At 35.3% G+C, this 20843-nt stretch overlaps 1 protein-coding gene across 3 annotated transcripts in view; it reads left to right on the forward strand.

Moving 5' to 3' along the window:
• The window catches only part of LOC102800690 (transmembrane protein 272-like), an 88916-nt gene that overhangs the window by 50556 nt on the left and 17517 nt on the right, over positions 1 to 20843 (forward strand). For all 3 annotated transcript variants that reach the window (XM_006824820.3, XM_085497689.1, XM_085497690.1), the window contains exons 2-3: positions 5724 to 5841; positions 18580 to 18690. In XM_006824820.3, the coding sequence (XP_006824883.1) occupies positions 5724 to 5841; positions 18580 to 18690 (229 nt within the window). The remainder of the gene's footprint in view (positions 1 to 5723; positions 5842 to 18579; positions 18691 to 20843) is intronic.

Genomic DNA, 20843 nt, shown 5'->3' on the forward strand with positions numbered 1-20843 from the left:
ATGTCATTATTCAACTTTTCTGTCAGTATAATATGTACTAATCATCACAATTCTTTGAAACTTGGTACATAGATGCTTCGGGACATTGCTAAGACCTGATTAGTTTTTGAGTAAAATATGCAAATATTAATTCAGTCTGTAGTTGCATCATAATTTAATTATTGGCTTTTCCAACATTTTTTTTTTTAGGAATTAAGAAATTAATCATAACATTCTAATAAAACTTGTTACATAGAAGTCTGGGGACAATGCATACACTTGATTAGTTTTCTAATTAATTACCTAATTTGCATATTATGAATAATACCAACATTTCATTGAAACACAGATGATCTGGGATAACCCACATTGAAATGATTTTAAAGATGCCTCCAATACTCAGCACATAGGAGTTCTTTCTAAGCTTTCTTTCATTTTTTTGGCCATGAAACATTGCACATAAAATGTGTTTTGACGGAAATTTTGCTTTCTTACAACAAAGGATGTACCATATATGCCATCAAATGTAATGCTTTTTTCTGAGACTCAAAACAGCACGAATTAGTTTAGTAAATTATTAATGGTACGCAGTCACACAGCAATATATTAAATACTAATGTGCTAGTACTGAATACTTAATTGAAGGACAGCTTATTGCACTTCAGTCATATTAAAAATAAATCTCACTTTAGACACATGCTGAAAAAGTTACTGGGCACCGAAGAACGCACCAATTGCATTTTTATATCCACCATTAGGAAACACTTAAAACGCCTGAACGAACGCATATACAATTTATTTTTGTAATGCAGGTCGTTTAATAATTATGCATGCAAAATCTAAATGGATGATTTACCCTTATCAGACATTTAAAATGCTACTTGCACTAGTTGGATTCGTCATTTTAAATATTTTGCAAACGTGTGTGTATGAAGGTTATTTATTGGCTTTAATAACGACCACATTCTCTACAGTGCAGGTGTTCAGAACTGATATATCGTAAAAGCCCCTGAGTGATTTGAAGATAATGCATGTTAGTTTTAGCCTAAAACCTAAAAATCTACGTCTAATAACGTAGCCTCCATGGCGTATATCGTATATCACATCTGATAGCCTTCGGGGGGATCGCGTCCTGTTTTCAGTTCACTAATTACTCATTTATCTGATTGTGGTTTGAAAATATCTGTGAAAATGACATTGTGGGATTGTTTTCTGCTGTCAGGGTCAGAGGTTACTGAATTGCTCTGCATGTGTCAGAGTACATAAGCATCACTTTTGATGCAGAGATGACTGAGACTGTGATCGTGATTGCTCAGATGGAATGCCGTATTCTGTTTATTATATTGACTGTGATATTACATTAATAGCCGCATATAGCTTACATTTAAATAATATAGAGTTATTAATGTAGTTATTTGTATTCTATGATAATTCACTGATATGTGTTTCACTGATTAATAATTTCATTGTATAAATCATGAAGTGCCACTCAAAAGTACAAGCTTAGAAAACAAGAGGTCAATTGCCGACCATTGAAAATGAAAATAACTGATTGAACTGGTATACTCTGAGGTTATTATTTCTTGAGGCGATTTGATTAGATGATCTTGAGTTTAAATCTCGCTTTTAACAGAGTATTTCATTAAAAAACGTCTGAATAATTTAGTACGATATACCTGTGATAACTAGATCAAAATGTTGTGTTAATTGACTCACAATGTTGTGTTAATTAACTCACAATGCTGTGTTAACTCACAAGGTTGTATTAACTCACAGTGCTGTGTTAACTCACACTGTAATGCTGTGTTAACTCACACTGTAATGCTGTGTTAACTCACACTGTAATGCTGTGTTAACTCACACTGTAATGCTGTGTTAACTCACAGTGCTGTGTTAACTTACACTGTAATGCTGTGTTAACTCACACTGTAATGCTGTGTTAACTCACACTGTAATGCTGTGTTAACTCACACTGTAATGCTGTGTTAACTCACACTGTAATGCTGTGTTAACTCACAGTGCTGTGTTAACTTACACTGTAATGCTGTGTTAACTCACACTGTAATGCTGTATTAACTCACACTGTAATGCTGTGTTAACTCACACTGTAATGCTGTGTTAACTCACACTGTAATGCTGTGTTAACTCACACTGTAATGCTGTGTTAACTCACAGTGCTGTGTTAACTCACAGTGCTGTGTTAACTCACAGTGCTGTGTTAACTCACAGTGCTGTGTTAACTCACACTGCTGTGTTAACTCACACTGCTGTGTTTACTCACAGTGCTGTGTTAACTCACAGTGCTGTGCTAACTCACAGTGATGTGTTAACTCACAGTGCTGAGGAAACTCAGTGTTGTGTGCACTCACAGTGTTGTGTAAACTCACAGTGCTGTGTTAACTCACAATGCTGTGTTAACTCACATGATGTGTTAACTCACAATGCTGTGTAAACTCACAGTTCTGTGTTCACCCACAGTGCTGTGTTCACCCACAGTGCTGTGTTAACTCACATTGCTGTGTTAACTCACATTGCTTTAACTGCTAGTAATAAAACCACTATTATTTTGCAAAAGTTTACTGATTCACTGAACAGTATTGCCTTTTTTATTCAAATTTTAGTATTTTAGCTAACTTCTATTATATATCAGAGGTTTCAAGGTCTGTGAATACAGGCCCTTGATCTAGGTAATAAAATACAATACACCTACTATGTGTACCTGACCTACATATTATATAATGATGGCTTACCTTTTAAGATAAAGCCTGCTTTTGAAAATTTCTGTAATGTGTTTCTTTTTTTTTCATCCCAGGCTATATCCATTTGATATGAGTAATAAGTCTTGAGGCTTTAACGTGCATGCTTACTTAGCTATCAAGATTGTCGTCAATTTCTGATCCCTTGCTGATAGAAGTTAATGATAATTTACAATGTTAAACCAGAGTGAATACTTGAGATAGATGAAGTCAGGTTACAGATGTGACTGTTACTATACATCACGCAGTGGGCAGGGTGAACACGTATATTTCAAGTCAAATGATTACTTGTTTCTGGGAATGTAATTGCATGGTTGTGAGAATTATAATGACAAAATAATTATATATGGGAAAATTGAAAACCCACTTCTATTTCTGTATTACTTTATCACTGAAGGTTAATTGTCTTCATGCTTGTTTCTACGGTAACTATTGTTCTGTAACTTCCTGTTAGTGATGTGCTCTAGTCCACCAGCTTGATGGAAATTTAGAAATCTGACGATGAATGTTATAGTTATTTGTATAAAGTTGTCAGTAAAAAGAAAGTATTGTTGTGACCTCCAGCCTATCTCATTTTTATTGCGTATATATCACGGTAAAAGCCCGGGGGGAAATCTTGGCAGGTTGTGACTTTTAGCTATACATTCTTACAAATGTATAAGTAGCATAAATTTTCCTGTTCTTTATATTAAATTGTTTAAGTTACATGTAAATCAAACTCTTACACAAAATGGTTGCCACACTCTGCAGTCTAGGTAACCATGCTTATGCGCTAACAAACACTGTTGTGGTCATGTACATGTGTGTTTAAGAAGTTGTGCAGAAATATCACAAATTATGAACCTGCATTGTGGCTAGTGTTCAATCACTTTAACCTTTTTACCACCAGACTTTCTCGTCCAATTTTTTCTGCACTTTTGTTTTTATATTCTTAAAAATTTCTGGTAATGTACCCTAATTTTGAAGCCAGCAGACAAAATTTGAATCAATTTTCAGTTTTTACTCAAAAAATTTGTCCATTTTTGTCCCAATCTTCTGAAAGAAAGTGCAGACTATAAATGAAACTATTTTGTGGTTAGCACTTACATTATCTCTGCATATTTATGCATGTGTCGTATATACTAAAATACTATGGACCAATAATATTATGCCATGCACTAGCCAATTGTTTGTTTCTCATTTTTTTTTTTTTTTTTTTTTTTCGAAACTTTGTTTTGTTAGGTGATCAACATCTCCAACCTTGTGTGTAAATAAATGACATAGATTTTATGTAACATAATATTAAGAACTTGTTATAGATTGACATTTCAAGAATATACTTTGTAGAATGCACCAGTTACAGCAATTTTCATTCACCTATTTTGACAGCCTGACAAATGAACAATACTAACAATTTAGCAAGGCAATGATCCATGCTCTAGAAAAAATTGCATAGTCTAATGACAAGAAAAATGTATATACATGTAGTAAACATAACCAATATGGTGTTATTATTCAGACACACTATTTGAAATTGAGTTACTAAACTTAGGAATCAACCATTGCGTCTCCAGTGCTTGTGGTGCATCTATACTGCATATTTTCCCAAAGGTTAGACACAATGTTTCAGTACACCAATGACTCACTGGGATGTTAATGTACATTAAAACTACTTTACAATCAAAATTGTAAATTTTAATTTTCTGTCACCACACTTAAAAAAAAAAACTGTTATATCTGCTAAACACTGAGTCAAAAATATCACTGTCAAACACAGATGAAGAAAAAATGATAGCCATAATGAAGAATAATGAAAATAAAACAATATGAATGTTTTAAAGATATTATTATAATTACTATTGTTATTATTAGTCCCTGTTCGGAGGAAGTCCGAAAACGGGAACTTATAATTCTGTCTCCGTCTGTGCGTCAGTGTGTTCGTGCGTCTGTCCGAAGACATATCTCAGAATCCCTTGGACCGATTCTGTTCATTCTTCGCATGTGCCTAGTACTTTATGTGGGACATATGCACATGCAGTGGTTTAGCGATTTGATTCGAAATGGCCGACTGGCAGCCATCTTGTTTTTTGAAAATGTTGTATTTTGGACATGCTTTGTCAGTTTTCATTCAAATTTAGTACATAGATCATACATATTAGGCTACATGTCCTCGACTGTCCGAGAGTTTCTGAGTCTGTCCATTCGTTCGTGTGTTCGTCCGTCCGTGCGTCAGTCTGTCCAGAGTCATATTTCAGAATCCTGTGGACCGATTCCATTCATTCTCTGCATGTACCTAGTACCTTATGTAGGACATATGCACATGCAGTGGTTTAGCAATTGGGTCAAAGATGATCGACTGGCAGGCATCTTGTTTGTTTGTTTTTTTATGCGGTATCTTGGACGTGCTCTGTCAGTTTTCATTCAAATTTGGCACATACATGTACTTTATACATGTTAGGATGCATGTCCATGACAATTTGCTTCAAAATCTGGTCAAGGATGGCCGATTGACAGCCATCTGACTTTTTGGCCTTACTACTATATTTCTACAATTTATGTACCATTTTCATTCGTATTTGGCACATACAACATACACATCAGTGTGTTTTATAATCAAATCAAAGATGGCCGAATAACGGCTGTTTTTATTTTGACCATATTACTACTACATGCAACACGTGTTTTGATGTAAATAAACAATCTGTTGTATACGCCACTTGGAACTCAAGTTTCAAGGACAAGCTTGTGACAATCCTCCGCTTTAATATGACGAGCACAAAGAGAACTTTCAAAAATTTAACGGGGACTGTGTCATTTTCAATGACTTGTTATCTTTTATTTCGAAAATATGAATTCTGTTAAAATATAAAGTTACCATGCACATAAACGCAGGTTTCAATGTCATATAGCATCCAGGGTGGAATAACTTTTGTAATTTCTGTTCAACCAGAGCAACATGTGATATTGTACATATGTATCTTATCTTATTACACATTTGTTTGATATCAGGACGAAGAAACTGGTGTTACAGCATCATCAGGGATAGATGGACCACCCACCTACGGCACACCTCCCCCTTTATACCAGGAAGAAAATGCACCTCCGACCTATGAAGAAGCCAGCAGAGGTAAAAACCATGTATTGGAAAATCCATTTTATTGCAAAATGTACTAATTTTGCCTATAAACAGTGATCTGCATCATTGACTATATTGGTTACTTTTAGGTTTTTAAAAATTCTCAAATGTATGAATAAAACTAAAAACTGCTTTCAGAATTCCTGCAGCAAATATATTCCTCATTGGTCGCCAATACATTTGTCTAATGTGAAAATGTTTGACCCATTGAGAATTGTGCAGCAAATATATTCCTCATTGGTTGCCAATACATTTGTCTAATGTGAAAATGTTTGACCCATTGAGAATTGTGCAGCAAATATATTCCTCATTGGTCGCCAATACATTTGTCTAATGTGAAAATGTTTGACCCATTGAGAATTGTGCAGCAAATATATTCCTCATTGGTTGTCAATACATTTGTCTAATGTGAAAATGTTTGACCCATTGAGAATTGTGCAGCAAATATATTCCTCATTGGTTGCCAATACATTTGTCTAATGTGAAAATGTTTGACCCATTGAGAATTGTGCAGCAAATATATTCCTCATTGGTCGCCAATACATTTGTCTAATGTGAAAATGTTTGACCCATTGAGAATTGTGCAGCAAATATATTCCTCATTGGTTGTCAATACATTTGTCTAATGTGAAAATGTTTGACCCATTGAGAATTGTGCAGCAAATATATTCCTCATTGGTTGTCAATACATTTGTCTAATGTGAAAATGTTTGACCCATTGAGAATTGTGCAGCAAATATATTCCTCATTGGTCGCCAATACATTTTTCTAATGTGAAAATGTTTGACCCATTGAGAATTGTGCAGCAAATATGTTCCTCATTGGTTGTCAATACATTTGTCTAATGTGAAAATGTTTGACCCATATAGAATTGTGCAGCAAATATATTCCACATTGGTCGCCAATACATTTGTCTAATGTGAAAATGTTTGACCCATTGAGAATTGTGCAGCAAATATATTCCTCATTGGTTGTCAATACATTTGTCTAATGTGAAAATGTTTGACCCATATAGAATTGTGCAGCAAATATATTCCACATTGGTCGCCAATACATTTGTCTAATGTGAAAATGTTTGACCCATTGAGAATTGTGCAGCAAATATATTCCTCATTGGTTGTCAATACATTTGTCTAATGTGAAAATGTTTGACCCATATAGAATTGTGCAGCAAATATATTCCTCATTGGTTGTCAATACATTTGTCTAATGTGAAAATGTTTGACCCATTGAGAATTGTGCAGCAAATATATTCCTCATTGGTTGTCAATACATTTGTCTAATGTGAAAATGTTTGACCCATTGAGAATTGTGCAGCAACTAATACGTATACACAATATGGAACGATCAACATGTTTCCTTAGATTGGATTTAAACCCTTTGATTTCTACATGTACATGTACTGTAATGAGAATGCACATTTTAACCATTTCACCAACAGACTTTCTCACCATAATTATTCTGCATTTTTTTCTTATATTCTTCAATTTTTCTGGAAATTTTGGAGCCAACAAACAAAATTTATGTCAATTTTCAGATTTTATTTTAAAAATGTGGCTATTTTTGTCTCAATCTTCTGAAGGAGAGTGCAGACTATAAACAGAACTATTTTGTGAGTTTGTGATGAAAAGAGGGAACTGGTGGTGAAAGGGATAATATGTTCTCTTTCTTGTCATGCCAGTCTTGTAGCATATACATTAGAAGAATTGATGCAAGAAAAAAGATTATGCTGATAATTATTTATAAAACTATACATTATAATCTTGACTAGCCAATTTTTTTTTTCAGAGTAAAAATTAGTGGTTATAAAAATGTTAGATGATAAAAACATTGTACAGAGCATCATTTGTTACAGAAAACAATGTAAATGTAATAGACAGTCACTTGAAATATACTGTCAGGTTATCATTATGAAAAGTCTACCTCAATACTTGCAATGTTTATTGTGCGAATAGGTAAGAAACATTTTATCGGTTATCATTATGAAAAGTTTTTCAAAACTTGTTTTAATTGCTTCTTTTTTATAATGAAATTTTCTTCCAAAATGTGTTTGCCATTATTCGGAGGATGTCTGAAACCGTCCATAGTACCACACACCGTTGTGATTGGTTAATTAAATTCTTGACTTACAGTATTAGGTCATGAACATTATGGCAGGTCATCTCCTGCCTAAAAACAACACAGCAAATCTCAACTTTGTACCGCTCCATCACATTTGCTCATTATAGAATGAGCTTACAATATTTCATAGTAAACCAAAGATAATTACATTTTTTGTATCAAAACATGATAGGTACTGCTGTTAGATGCACAAATTATGTGTGTATTTTGCTTTACCCACGGTACATGTACGTGTGTACGTCCTAGCCTAGTTGAACAATCTTGAGAATTTGGGATTTTTCGACTATCCCTAACACTCATATGAGAATATCTGCTTACAACTGGTTTTTAATCCGTGTCGAAAACATGCACAAAATGGTCATTTGTATATATTTGTATTTGTATATTTTATTTCACCATAAAGTAAATACAATTGGGTACTTGCTAAATACATAATCCTTTGTCATTATGGTGTGGAACATGATAAATATCTCACAAAGAGCTAGTAAAACATCATGTCCCTACCCTAATTATAAACTAGTCAAATTATCAGAAATATTCTTACAAATATTCAAAGGTAATGTATATAATGTATATTCTGTGCACAGTTTTCGACACGGCTTATCTCAAGTGCCAAATCCATGAAATAAACAGCCTATGTCAATAGAGTAGCCTTGGTGTTAAAAATGGATTAAGTACTGACAAACCAACTTCTGCATAGGTTTGTCTTTAAACGCATGCTTTTTGGTTCATTTAGTCATCATTTTTAAACTCAGAAGCCCTCAAAACCTAATATTACATGTAAGAACAAAACAATCCGTTGAGATTTCACGTTTTTCCCCGAAAAAGGAATGCTGGCTGTTCCTTCTCTGGACTCCCTCCCCGCGTATACTAGTACTACCAACTCCTACCATGTCCTCACTTGGTGACGCATCGAACAAACTTGAAGAGTCACATACGTTACGTAATTTTCCTGTTTTAAAATAATAGAGTCTGGCACACAAATACACATTGTCCATTGGTAATACACTGTGCCAGTGTAGGATTTACGGCAAGTTGGACATTTAATGGTGGAGTTTTAATGGTAACATCTATAACATATCGTCACCTGTCTATTACAAAGCATACAAAAGTGAAAAAATTAAAATTATAACTCAAAATTAAATTTTTTTTAATATATGTTTATGCAATGCATTTTCTATGGCACATCCTGTGATGTTTATTTGACAGGGGAGCACTGGCCACGGGTGGAAGTCAGCCATCTTGTCCATCCATTTCTGGTGATGGTCAAGCTATAAACGGGCAACAGTACTCATTTCACCTAATCTCCCGCTTTTATTGCATTTCAATCAACCGCATATCGCTTAATTTCCGACCGCTAACGACCATATTTTTATCCCTTTCTTTTCTCACTCTCGTATTAAAAATACTGGCCGCTTGTACAAACACTGATCACTGGCACATGAGTTGTTGAAATCGTTGTTTTAATGCTAAAGTTTGAGGATTCAATGAGTATTAACCATTATTTAATTCCGAACGACACTTCCAATCCATCACACTGTGTATCGTTCACGAATGCAACTTATGACCTCTTGTTACGTGAATGTTCCACAACAAACTGATAGATCGGGACTGTGTTCTATTTGAATCCAGGGCAACAATATGAATATCGAGACATTTACGTGATACAGGCAATGCTAACTCCTTAGGTCAGAGAGCAGAGAAATCGGGAAAATATTGATGTGCCCCCCCCCCAAAAAAAAGATGCCACGACCATGTATTTAAAATTTGAGCGAGCAGATGGGCGATATTTCTGGGTTTGCACCGTCGAAAAATAAAGTGGAAATTATTGAACAAGTGGTTGCAAAACAAATGATCAAAAAGCAGAAGCGAGCAGGAGGTTGGGTGAAATTAATGCTGTACATTCAGGTCCTTTGTGATAAATACGATCTGCCAAGATCTATCATTCTGAAGCATGCCAAAGACAGAAAAAATGCAGTTTTGAATATTGACACCGTTCGTATTTTTTAAATGAGCCAAATGTATGCTGCTTAAGCGATGATTGATCAAAACAGACTAGTTTTAACGGCTACGTTCTGTCGAAGATACCAGACTTCACTTTCGGAGTTATTACCGAAGATAATGTCTGACATATTAAAAATCGGAAAAAGCAAAAAAAACAACAATTGGTTATGTGAAATTGATTAGCATTCATGTAGGTCCAACTGAATCAGTAATGTTGTATCGTCTATTTCTTCAACCAAACGTTACAACCCGGACCTGCTCGACGATTATTATTGCAAATGCCATTTCTTTCTTCCTGGTCAATGAATCCAAAATCATTTGGGTAAAAGTACGTTATTTTAGAATGATTTTTATTTGGTTTTACATGATATTTAGTCTGATCATGGAGGTAGAAAAGAGAAGGAGTGAGGACTTGTCTTCGCTCTGGTTAAGCCACTTATTGTTTTTGTTTAGAAGTCGTTTTATATACATGATGATAGCCGCTTATTTACACAAGAAAACGAGAGTAGAACTGAATAAAATGAATTCTGTTTGAACATCGTCTATAAAATTGAAGGCGCAAAACATAAATAAAAGAATTGTGCAGGCGCAATGATCTTTATCGGGTCACAAAGGTCATTTCACACTTGTGGGTACTGGAAATTCTGCATACAGACGCTTCCAAGATGTGTGATTACTTCTTTTCTGATATTTTTCATCGAAATAGTCTTCCAACTTTGGACATTGATTAAAAAAATCCCGCAAATTTCCGCAGTGAAATTTAAAGATACATGATCAGTTTAAAACAAGATGTTTTGACTGGGCATTTTTCATCGGTGTGCAGAACTGTGCAGATGTTGAAAATCGCGCCTTTTGTTGCAATAGATTTGAGGTATTGAGTACACTCAGTGTACGTCTTTCGCTGCATTTTGTATTATTGTTATCTGTTTGGGCATGCGCAGTGTGTCGAGAATCTTTGTGAAGCTTCCGAATACAGCCGAGACACGTAAACCGATTAACGGTGACACTTGACAGCGTGTTTGCCAAATAATTACAATGTGTACTGAGTAAATAAATGCAAAGCATCATGAAACCAGCAGAAACATAAGCATCCTCACTCCTTCTTTTTTCTACCTCCATGGTCTGATTTATCATATAGCAAACAGGAAGTCCTCGACATGGGTCAGAGTACTACTACTAGTATGCCCCAGACCACTCGTTTTGATGAATGGTCTGGGTGTGGCTTGTGGGTAAGACTAGAAATGGATTTCGATCAGGTTGTGATTATTCAGATTTTTGACAACGAATTTTTACTATTGAAATGAAATTATCACGTCTAGGGGTGAATTGTTAATAGGTGAAGTGATGTTAAAAAACACGAGTTGTTCATCGTAACAACAAAAGATTACTTTTCAACACAGATCTCCAGTCAAGAGAGTTGCGTCTGGACGCAACCCGGGCGTTAAACAGGGTCCAAATTGATAGGGAGTAAAACACAGAATTGGAAGAGCTGTCCATGCATTGAACAATCACACAAGAGCTCACAAACACCAATGAAATATTTGTTTGTTTGTTGCAAAAATTTCATATGATTACCCACATGTACCACCACTCAATGGAGTTTAATAAATTCTCATTAATTGGTAAAGCCTAAATTCAAGTCAAACCAAGAAAAATTACAATTCTCATCCAAGAAAAAAATTCTTGATTTTAGAGAACCAAAAAATGCATAATCATGTGATTTTTCAAAATTTTAAAGTCCAATAAATTATGAGAATCTGTCAAATAATTAGTTGGTCCAATTTTTAGAGGAGACGGGATTTGGTGTCCTTTAAAATTTCAAGTGCCTATCACGATCCTCAACTTAATAATTTGCTTAATTAATTCCTCATCACAGAATAGACAGTATTAAAGTTACACTGCGTAATGATAAATTATTTCCCCTGGGTTAGATTACTCGGTGACTAAGTCAGCAATTGGTGTAAGACTTAGAGCTCTCTACTGTGAAACTGGAAGCTAGTGGTGCATTCAAGTTGAATATAGTTGACATTGATTAATTATTTCTAATTAAATTTAAAACCATCTAATAAAGATAATTTACCTACAATGTACATGTATGGATAGAATTCATTCTGCATGAACACAGAAAATGTTCATCTCCAATAAATATAAAAAAAATGTTATAATCAATTGTATCTTTTTTGTCTTCAAGTGATATTATTCTATATTATGTGCAATATCAGGTCTCTGTCAACCTGTCTCTTTTTCACTGATTATAACCACATACAGCTATTGATCAGGATCGGTAAATACCCGGCAACGCACTGACGTGATCATCCTTGATGCAAAATGGGTTAGTCATCGGATGTATGTCAGTGTGACATGCATTTATATAGCAAGGAAGTCATTTCTAAATTAACGGAATATGTCAAATTAATCTAATTTGCAGTCAAGAAAATTGAAATTCAGGATTTGATAAATTGACGACAGGTGAACTTCATTCCTTACTTTGACGAATATTGGAAATCCGCTTACCTGTGCTGAACTTGTGGGTCTGCTAAAATTGACTTTGAGGTTGGTTAAGTGTCACTGGAATACGGGATGTATTTTAGTATATGTCTGTTTTGATTGGATGCAAAATATGTAACCATGGATTTGATTTGATAATCAGAATGTCTCAGACTTTCTGATTGGATAATAATTAGATAATTGAGACACTAATGATTTAATAATTAGTACTAAAAAGAATTATGTAAATGAAGCTGAGCCTGTCCAACTTGGCCCAAAGTATTAAGGCATCTGCCTTGTTTGGCTCATCTAATTGAAGTAAAAGTAAATGCAATTCAGATATAAGGCAGTGGATCGGGTTACCAGTGCTCATTAACTCTCCAGCAGCCTGATTGGTTCCACTTCTTTGTTTTCATACACCAAGCTGAATTGAAGTGAATATCATAGCATACAGCAATGCATTATGGGAGACAATTTCCATTGCATATACTGGACATAGTATTTCATTGAAAACTCATGTTAAATGTTTATTTTTATTCTGGTCTGAATCTGTTGAAAGCGCCGTGCACATTCACAGTCTCATGTTCAGTATGGGTCCTGTCATATTTGGTGTCACTGTCATATTTGGTGTCACTGTCATGTTTGGTGTCACTGTCATGTTTGGTGTCACTGTCATGTTTGGTGTCACTGTCATGTTTGGTGTCACTGTCATGTTTGGTGTCACTGTCATATTTGGTGTCACTGTCATGTTTGGTGTCACTGTCATGTTTGGTGTCACCGTTATGTTTGGTGTCACTGTCATATTTGGTGTCACTGTCATGTTTGGTGTCACTGTCATGTTTGGTGTCACTGTCATATTTGGTGTCTGTCATGTTTGGTGTCACTGTCATGTTTGGTGTCACTGTCATATTTGGTGTCACTGTCATATTTGGTGTCACTGTCATGTTTGCTGTCACTGTCATGTTTGGTGTCACTGTCATATTCCATATGGTTCTATCATATTCAGTGCCAATGTCATGTTTGGTATCACTCATGTTCAGTGTCACTGTCATGTTCCATATGATTCTATCATGTTTGCTGCCACTGTCAATGTCACTGTCATGTTTGGTGTCACTGTCATGTTCAATGTCACTATCATGTTCCATATGGTTCGATTCCTATTTGGTGTCACCGTTATGTTTGGTTTCACGCATTTTCGTGTCACTGTCATGTTTGGTGTTATCGTCATGTTTGGTGTCACCGTCATGTTTGATGTCACCATCATATTTGATGTCACCATCATATTTGATGTCACCATCATGTTTGGTGTCACTGCCATGTTCAGTGTCACTGTCATGTTCAGTGTCACTATCATGTTCCATATGATTCTATCATGTTTGGTGTCACTGTCATGTTCCATATGATCATATCATGTTTGCTGCCACTGTCAATGTCATTGTCATGTTTGGTGTCACTGTCATGTTCAATGTCACTATCATGTTCCATATGGTTCGATTCCTATTTGGTGTCACAGTTATGTTTGGTTTCACGCATTTTCGTGTCACTGTCATGTTTGGTGTCACCGGCATGTTTGGTGTCACCGTCATGTTTGGTGTCACCGTCATGTTTGATGTCACCATCATATTTGATGTCACCATCATATTTGATGTCACCATCATATTTGATGTCACCATCATGTTTGGTGTCACTGCCATGTTCAATGTCACTGTCATGTTCAGTGTCACTATCATGTTCCATATGATTCTATCATGTTTGGTGTCACTGTCACGTTTGGTGTCACCATTATGTTCGGTGTCACTGTCATGTTCTATATGATTCTATCATGTTTGGTGTCACTGTCATGTTTGGTGTCACTGTCATGTTCCATATGATTATATCATGTATGCTGCCACTGTCAATGTCACTGTCATGTTTGGTGTGACTCTCATATTTGGTGTCACTGTCATGTTTGGTGTCACTGTCATGTTTGGTGTCACTGTCATGTTTGGTGTCACTGTCATGTTTGGTGTCACTGTCATATTTGGTGTCACTGTCATGTTTGGTGTCACTATCATGTTCCATATGATTCTATCATGTTTGGTGTCACTGTCATGTTTGGTGTTACTGTCATGTTTGGTGTCACTGTCATGTTTGCTGTCACTGTCATGTTTGCTGTCACTGTCATATTTGGTGTCACTGTCATATTTGGTGTCACTGTCATATTTGGTGCCACAGTCATATTTCATGTGGTTCTATCACATTTAGTGCCAATGTCATGTTCAGTGTCACTGTCATGTTTGGTGTCACTGTCATATTCCATATGGTTCTATCATATTCAGTGCCAATGTCATGTTTGGTGTCACTGTCATGTTCGGTGTCACTGTCATGTTCAGTGTCACTGTCATGTTCTATATGATTCTATGATGTTTGGTGTCACTGTCATGTTTGGTGTCACTGTTATGTTTGGTGTCACTGTTATGTTCTATATGATTCTATCATGTTCGGTGTAACTGTCATGTTCAGTGTCACTGTCATGTTCCATATGATTCTATGATGTTTGGTGTCACTGTCATGTTTGGTGTCACTGTTATGTTCGGTGTCACTGTTATGTTCTATATGATTCTATCATGTTTGGTGTCCCTGTCATGTTCCATATGATTCTATCATGTTTGGTGTCACTGTCATGTTCAATGTCACTGTCATGTTCAGTGTCACTATCATGTTCCATATGATTCTATCATGTTTGGTGTCACTGTCATGTTCGGTGTCACTGTCATGTTCTATATGATTCTATCATGTTTGGTGTCACTACCATGTTTGGTGTCACTGTCATGTACCATATGATTATATCATGTTTGCTGCCACTGTCAATGTCATGTTTGGTGCCACTGTCATGTTCAATGTCACTATCATGTTCCATATATTTCGATTCCTATTTGGTGTCACCGTTATGTTTGGTTTCACGCATTTTGGTGTCACTGTCATGTTTGGTGTCACCGTCATGTTTGATTTCACCATCATATTTGATGTCACCATCATATTTGATGTCACTGTCATGTTTAATGTCGCTGTCATGTTCAGTGTCACTATCATGTTCCATATGATTCTATCATGTTAGGTGTCACTGTCATGTTTGGTGTCACCATTATGTTCGGTGTCACTGACATGTTCTATATGATTCTATCATGTTTGGTGTCACTCTCATGTTTGGTGTCACTGTCATGTTCAATGTCACTATCATGTTCTATATGGTTCGATTCCTATTTGGTGTCACCGTTATGTTTGGTTTCACGCATTTTGGTGTCACTGTCATGTTTGGTGTCACCGGAATGTTTGGTGTCACTGGAATGTTTGGTGTCACCGTCATGTTTGGTGTCACCGTCATGTTTGATGTCACCATCATGTTCGGTGTCACCTTCATGTTCCATATGGTTCTATCATGTTTGGTGTCACTGTCATGTTTGGTGTCACCATTATGTTCGGTGTCACTGTCATGTTCTATATGATTCTATCATGTTTGGTGTCACTGTCATGTTCCATATGATTATATCATGTATGCTGCCACTGTCAATGTCACTGTCATGTTTGGTGTGACTGTCATATTTGGTGTCACTGTCATGTTTGGTGTCACCGGCATGTTTGGTGTCACCGTCATGTTTGGTATCGCCATCATGTTTGGTATCGCCATCATGTTTGGTATCGCCATCATGTTTGATGTCACCATCATGTTCGGTGTCACCTTCATGTTCCATATGGTTCTATCATGTTTGGTGTCACTGTCATGTTTGGTGTCACCATTATGTTCGGTGTCACTGTCAAGTTCTATATGATTCTATCATGTTTGGTGTCACTGTCATGTTTGGTGTCACTGTCATGTTCCATATGATTATATCATGTTTGCTGTCAATGTCACTGTCATGTTTGGTGTCACTGTCATGTTCAATGTCACTATCATGTTCTATATGGTTCAATTCATATTTGGTGTCACCGTTATGTTTGGTTTCACGCATTTTGGTGTCACTGTCATGTTTGGTGTCACCGGCATATTTGGTGTCACCGTCATGTTTGGTGTCACCGTCATGTTTGATGTCACCATCATGTTTGGTGTCACTTTCATGTTCCATATGGTTCTATCTTATTTGGTGTCACTGTCATGTTTGGTGTCACCGTCATGTTTGGTGTCACCATCATGTTCAGTGTCACTGTCATGTTCATTATGGGTCCTGCCATATTAGGTGTTGTCGTCATGTAGAAATACAGTGGCTTTTGTTTCTTCGTGTTCAGTAATTTTATATAGCATTAAATGTCAATACCACATCAGACTGGGGAATTACTTGGAGGTTGTTACATGTACACAACAATCCATCCATATGTAGTGTGGGACAAATATATACAAATGATGTTTTTGTAGCGGATTATGTTAATTCATTCAGAATATTAGATTCCCTGCTAGATGTATCATTGCATTACAAACGATATGTGGTATTTTGCATTATCAAATCTTCAACTCTGTAAAACTGCTGTGTTTTCCATTGCATTACTGGTTTTCAGTCTACCATGGAATGCCAGCAAGAATATGCCAAATACATGAAATATACAGTTGTTGATCACTGGAAATAAACAGTTGTGAGAACAACATCAAAATGCACTGTGGTTGAGTTTTTTAATGTGCATAGTGATAACAAATAAGTACTGCAGGCCACTCAGTATAAATGTGTATGATAATTACAAAACTGGAAATAATATTATCTACAAATATACGAGACTGCATTCTTTGCAATATTTCTGCTGCATTTTATTTTATATGGAAACATAATGTAAATATGAAATACATATACATGTAGGTAAATGAGCCTAGTTATATCTAAAAATTATTAAAACTATGGTAAGTCTTTATCAAAATTCTAATTAGTTACTACAACCATCAATTTTTCCTCAATGAAATCTTCACTGCTACAAAATTTCATCATGTTCCTTGATGCGTAAAAATGCGTCTGTCGTAAAATTATGCAGTAAGGACAAACTATAATAATAGTGATTTGGGAATGATTGCATCACCACCAGATGTGTCTATTCTCATAACTAAAATATAGGTTTTGATAAGCATATGTATTAATTGAATTTGGTGAAATGATTCAAAGATCACTAAAAATACACGTAATAAGTTTGATGAACGCAACGTGATCGATTACAGTGACCTTCCAGTGACACATCTATCCTTGTCCATTACCTGCATACTTCTACAGATCACAAACAAAATGCGTAGAAAATACAAGCCCGTCAGAAAGGATTGATCTTAGCCGTCATGCTTCTTGATCTTTATCTAGATATTGTCGTTATTATACATATTTAGAATCTTTGATTGCTTAATCGCTGCATTATTCACTTTATTTCTGTTTGGGTATTAAAAGCTAATCTTATTTTGAATCGTAAAAGTGTCACCACTCCTCGTCCTGATTTTAAGTGTCACCACTTCCACGTACAGTGTTAACATTTTGAATTTTTGGTGCATCATTTCGTATACGATTTTTAGTTCCCGGTCATTCAGACGATGTTCCAAACAAGGACTTTTGACATGTCTGGAACCAAATCTCAGGATGTGTTGTCCAATTTTCCCAAAACTTAGTGTAAGGATTAAATAGGCCATCTGACAGCCATTTTAGTATTAAAATCAAGTATTTTGATATGTTTTGAACAACCTTGACATGGTGCATCTTTTTGCTGCAATATTGAATAAATGTTTTGAATGAGATGGTACTTTCCCTTGTATACAAAAAAAATTCTTTCGTGTCAACCATGTTCCATCTGTACAGCTAGTAGATGCCACAATTTGAATTTGGCACAAACTTTCTCATAGCAGACCAATTATATATTAAAATTAATAACACTGATAAACATTTCGTATATTTTATATATTACTAACTTTATAACAAACCACAGAAGGTTGTATGCTCAAAGTCTTCATCAATAAATACACTAATTTTGGTCAAATGTAGACCTTATTGCACATTGCTTACTCATATTGATTAAATTTGTTGAAAAAAATATGGAAATATGCAAGTTGACTTGTAACAAAAGCAGTTTCTATTTTAATAGCTGATTGACTTTAACCTTTTTTTAATGAATCATGTTTTCCAGATGCTCCTCCTTCCTACCAGTCCATATTTGGGCAAATGCAAGATGCTAAGAGAAAATCGTCTGGAGTCACAGATTTCTTCAAGAAGCTTCTGGCTGTCATTTTGGGAACCTGTAAGTAAATGAAAAGTCATTCTGTCACTTAATTGTACCTGCATAGATGCAGAAGGTTTAGGTCGGGGATTAGACTCGTTGATGAGATAATTGCGTCATTCCTGTTTCTTGCATGAAATTGACAAGTCGGCTGCAAGTGTCAGTTAGCATACACCATATCTTGTGTATAAAATTACCATACCAGTCTTGTCTGTGACAGTCTTACCATCTTTTTACATCCAATACACTTTTTGTTTTGTCACACAATTAACATAACAAAAGACATATATATGCACAAGTCAAAATCATTACTTAATTTCCAAATGACTGATGGTAAAAACGAACAACATTAATCACATTTTATAAAACATTACAAAGAAACCATTTATAAGTTTATTCACACAGTCTAGTCGAGGTACATTCTCTTGAACAAAAAAAAAAACATCAATGCAGTAGTTTTCAGAAAAATAATTCGAAAAGGTGATGAAAGATTCTCTCTAACATGTTCCATATATACCTCAGTTTTAAAATATCCAAGACCTAGTTAACTCTCAGTAATAACATCAAATGTAATAGTCCTCTTTTATGCAGTCTGAGAATTGCCTGAAGCAACTGTAAAAAATTATTTGCTTCAATATTTAACCAAGAGTCATATTTACTGATCTATTCATGCGTAATTCATAACTTGTTTGAAAACTTCAATAAAATCACGTTTACTCTTTGCCCTCGGTTGACAGTATTTTAATCTGGAATATTTGCAAATATACATCACTTTTCTATTAGTTTAGCTACTTGACAGTTTTTTTGGGGGGACTTTAAGATCCTAAAATACTACACTGTAAACTATCGGCCAAGAAGGCATCAAATGGACTATAATTATATTTATCTCTGTTTGTACATTTCATGTTGTAGGGACTTGGGAATTTATTTTATTGCTGAGAAACGTACGCATTTTGCAGACTTTTATTACTACAATATTAACCCTGGATTGTTGTAGTCAATGTTTATTGCAATAGACATAGCAGACGTGTGTGCGTACAATAATAATTGTCTGTGAATACTGTGTATGATATGTTAACACATTGCTTACTAAAACCCTCAACAGAATGCCAAAAACAATTGGAGAAAACAACATCAGCAGATGATTTGTTAAACCTATAAAGAATGTTTGTTTCGTCCAAAATAAATATCAAATCAAAATGCAGAACATAAATTTCTATCAATGTTTTTGAAGTGGAAAACAATTCCATCGTTGAATTAATTTCTCGAATATGTGTTATAGATATTTGAGAAAAAATGTAAAATTGATGAAATCACCGCTGCGCGATAACCATTAAGTCTCCTCATGATGTGATAAGAACAAATGAAAAGTATATTTTTCGAAATCCTCCAAGTCATCTTGTTAGTTAATATCAGTCCTCTAGAATTCTTGATAGGAATTGATTTTAATTCACAAGAAAGTATTATTAGAATTTATGATGTGGAAACCTAGAGGATTACATGTATTTGTGATTAGATCTCTTGTTGTGATTAGTCGGGACATGTAAATGTGTTTGTATGCAAGGCATTGGCCACTTGGTGATCTGAGATATCGACTTGTCAGTGTATGTATGCAAGACACTGTCGCACATAATGTTATAAGAGCTATTTAATCCATCGAACCGTATGTGTAAAATGTGATACACATTCACTTTGATTCATTTTACTGTTGATTATAAAATGCACGTAAATGTAATGAAATCGATATCATGCATGTATACAAGCAGGTAGCATATGATATGGTTGTGAGGTGCGTGTTTAGCTTACTAATGTCGCTGTTTTTTTCATGTATGAACGCATGAGGTACTTGTAATTTTCTCTACGTCTCCAAAATTAGCAAAATGTTATTATATTTAACAGCAATGCTAGGTAGGCTGAAGTAGATTATGTCATGATTCTTAGTGATTCCGTGTAATTAGCAAATTAAACACAGAAATGTGAATGCGGTTTCAAGCATCAGGTGATGTTAGGGAATCATATTAAATCACCTTCATTTAAACAAAGTATGACAACCAAATTTGAGCCATTGAGAAGTATGATCTTATAACTGAACAAAATAGTTTCCCGATTGGGCTGTTGTAAACTCAAAATTGAACACTGCAAGGTCAAAAACTAGATGCAGTTGGCTTAGCGGG

Source organism: Saccoglossus kowalevskii, chromosome 4, assembly GCF_978046115.1.
Source record: "Saccoglossus kowalevskii chromosome 4, keSacKowa6.1, whole genome shotgun sequence".
Classification (NCBI taxonomy): domain Eukaryota; kingdom Metazoa; phylum Hemichordata; class Enteropneusta; family Harrimaniidae; genus Saccoglossus; species Saccoglossus kowalevskii.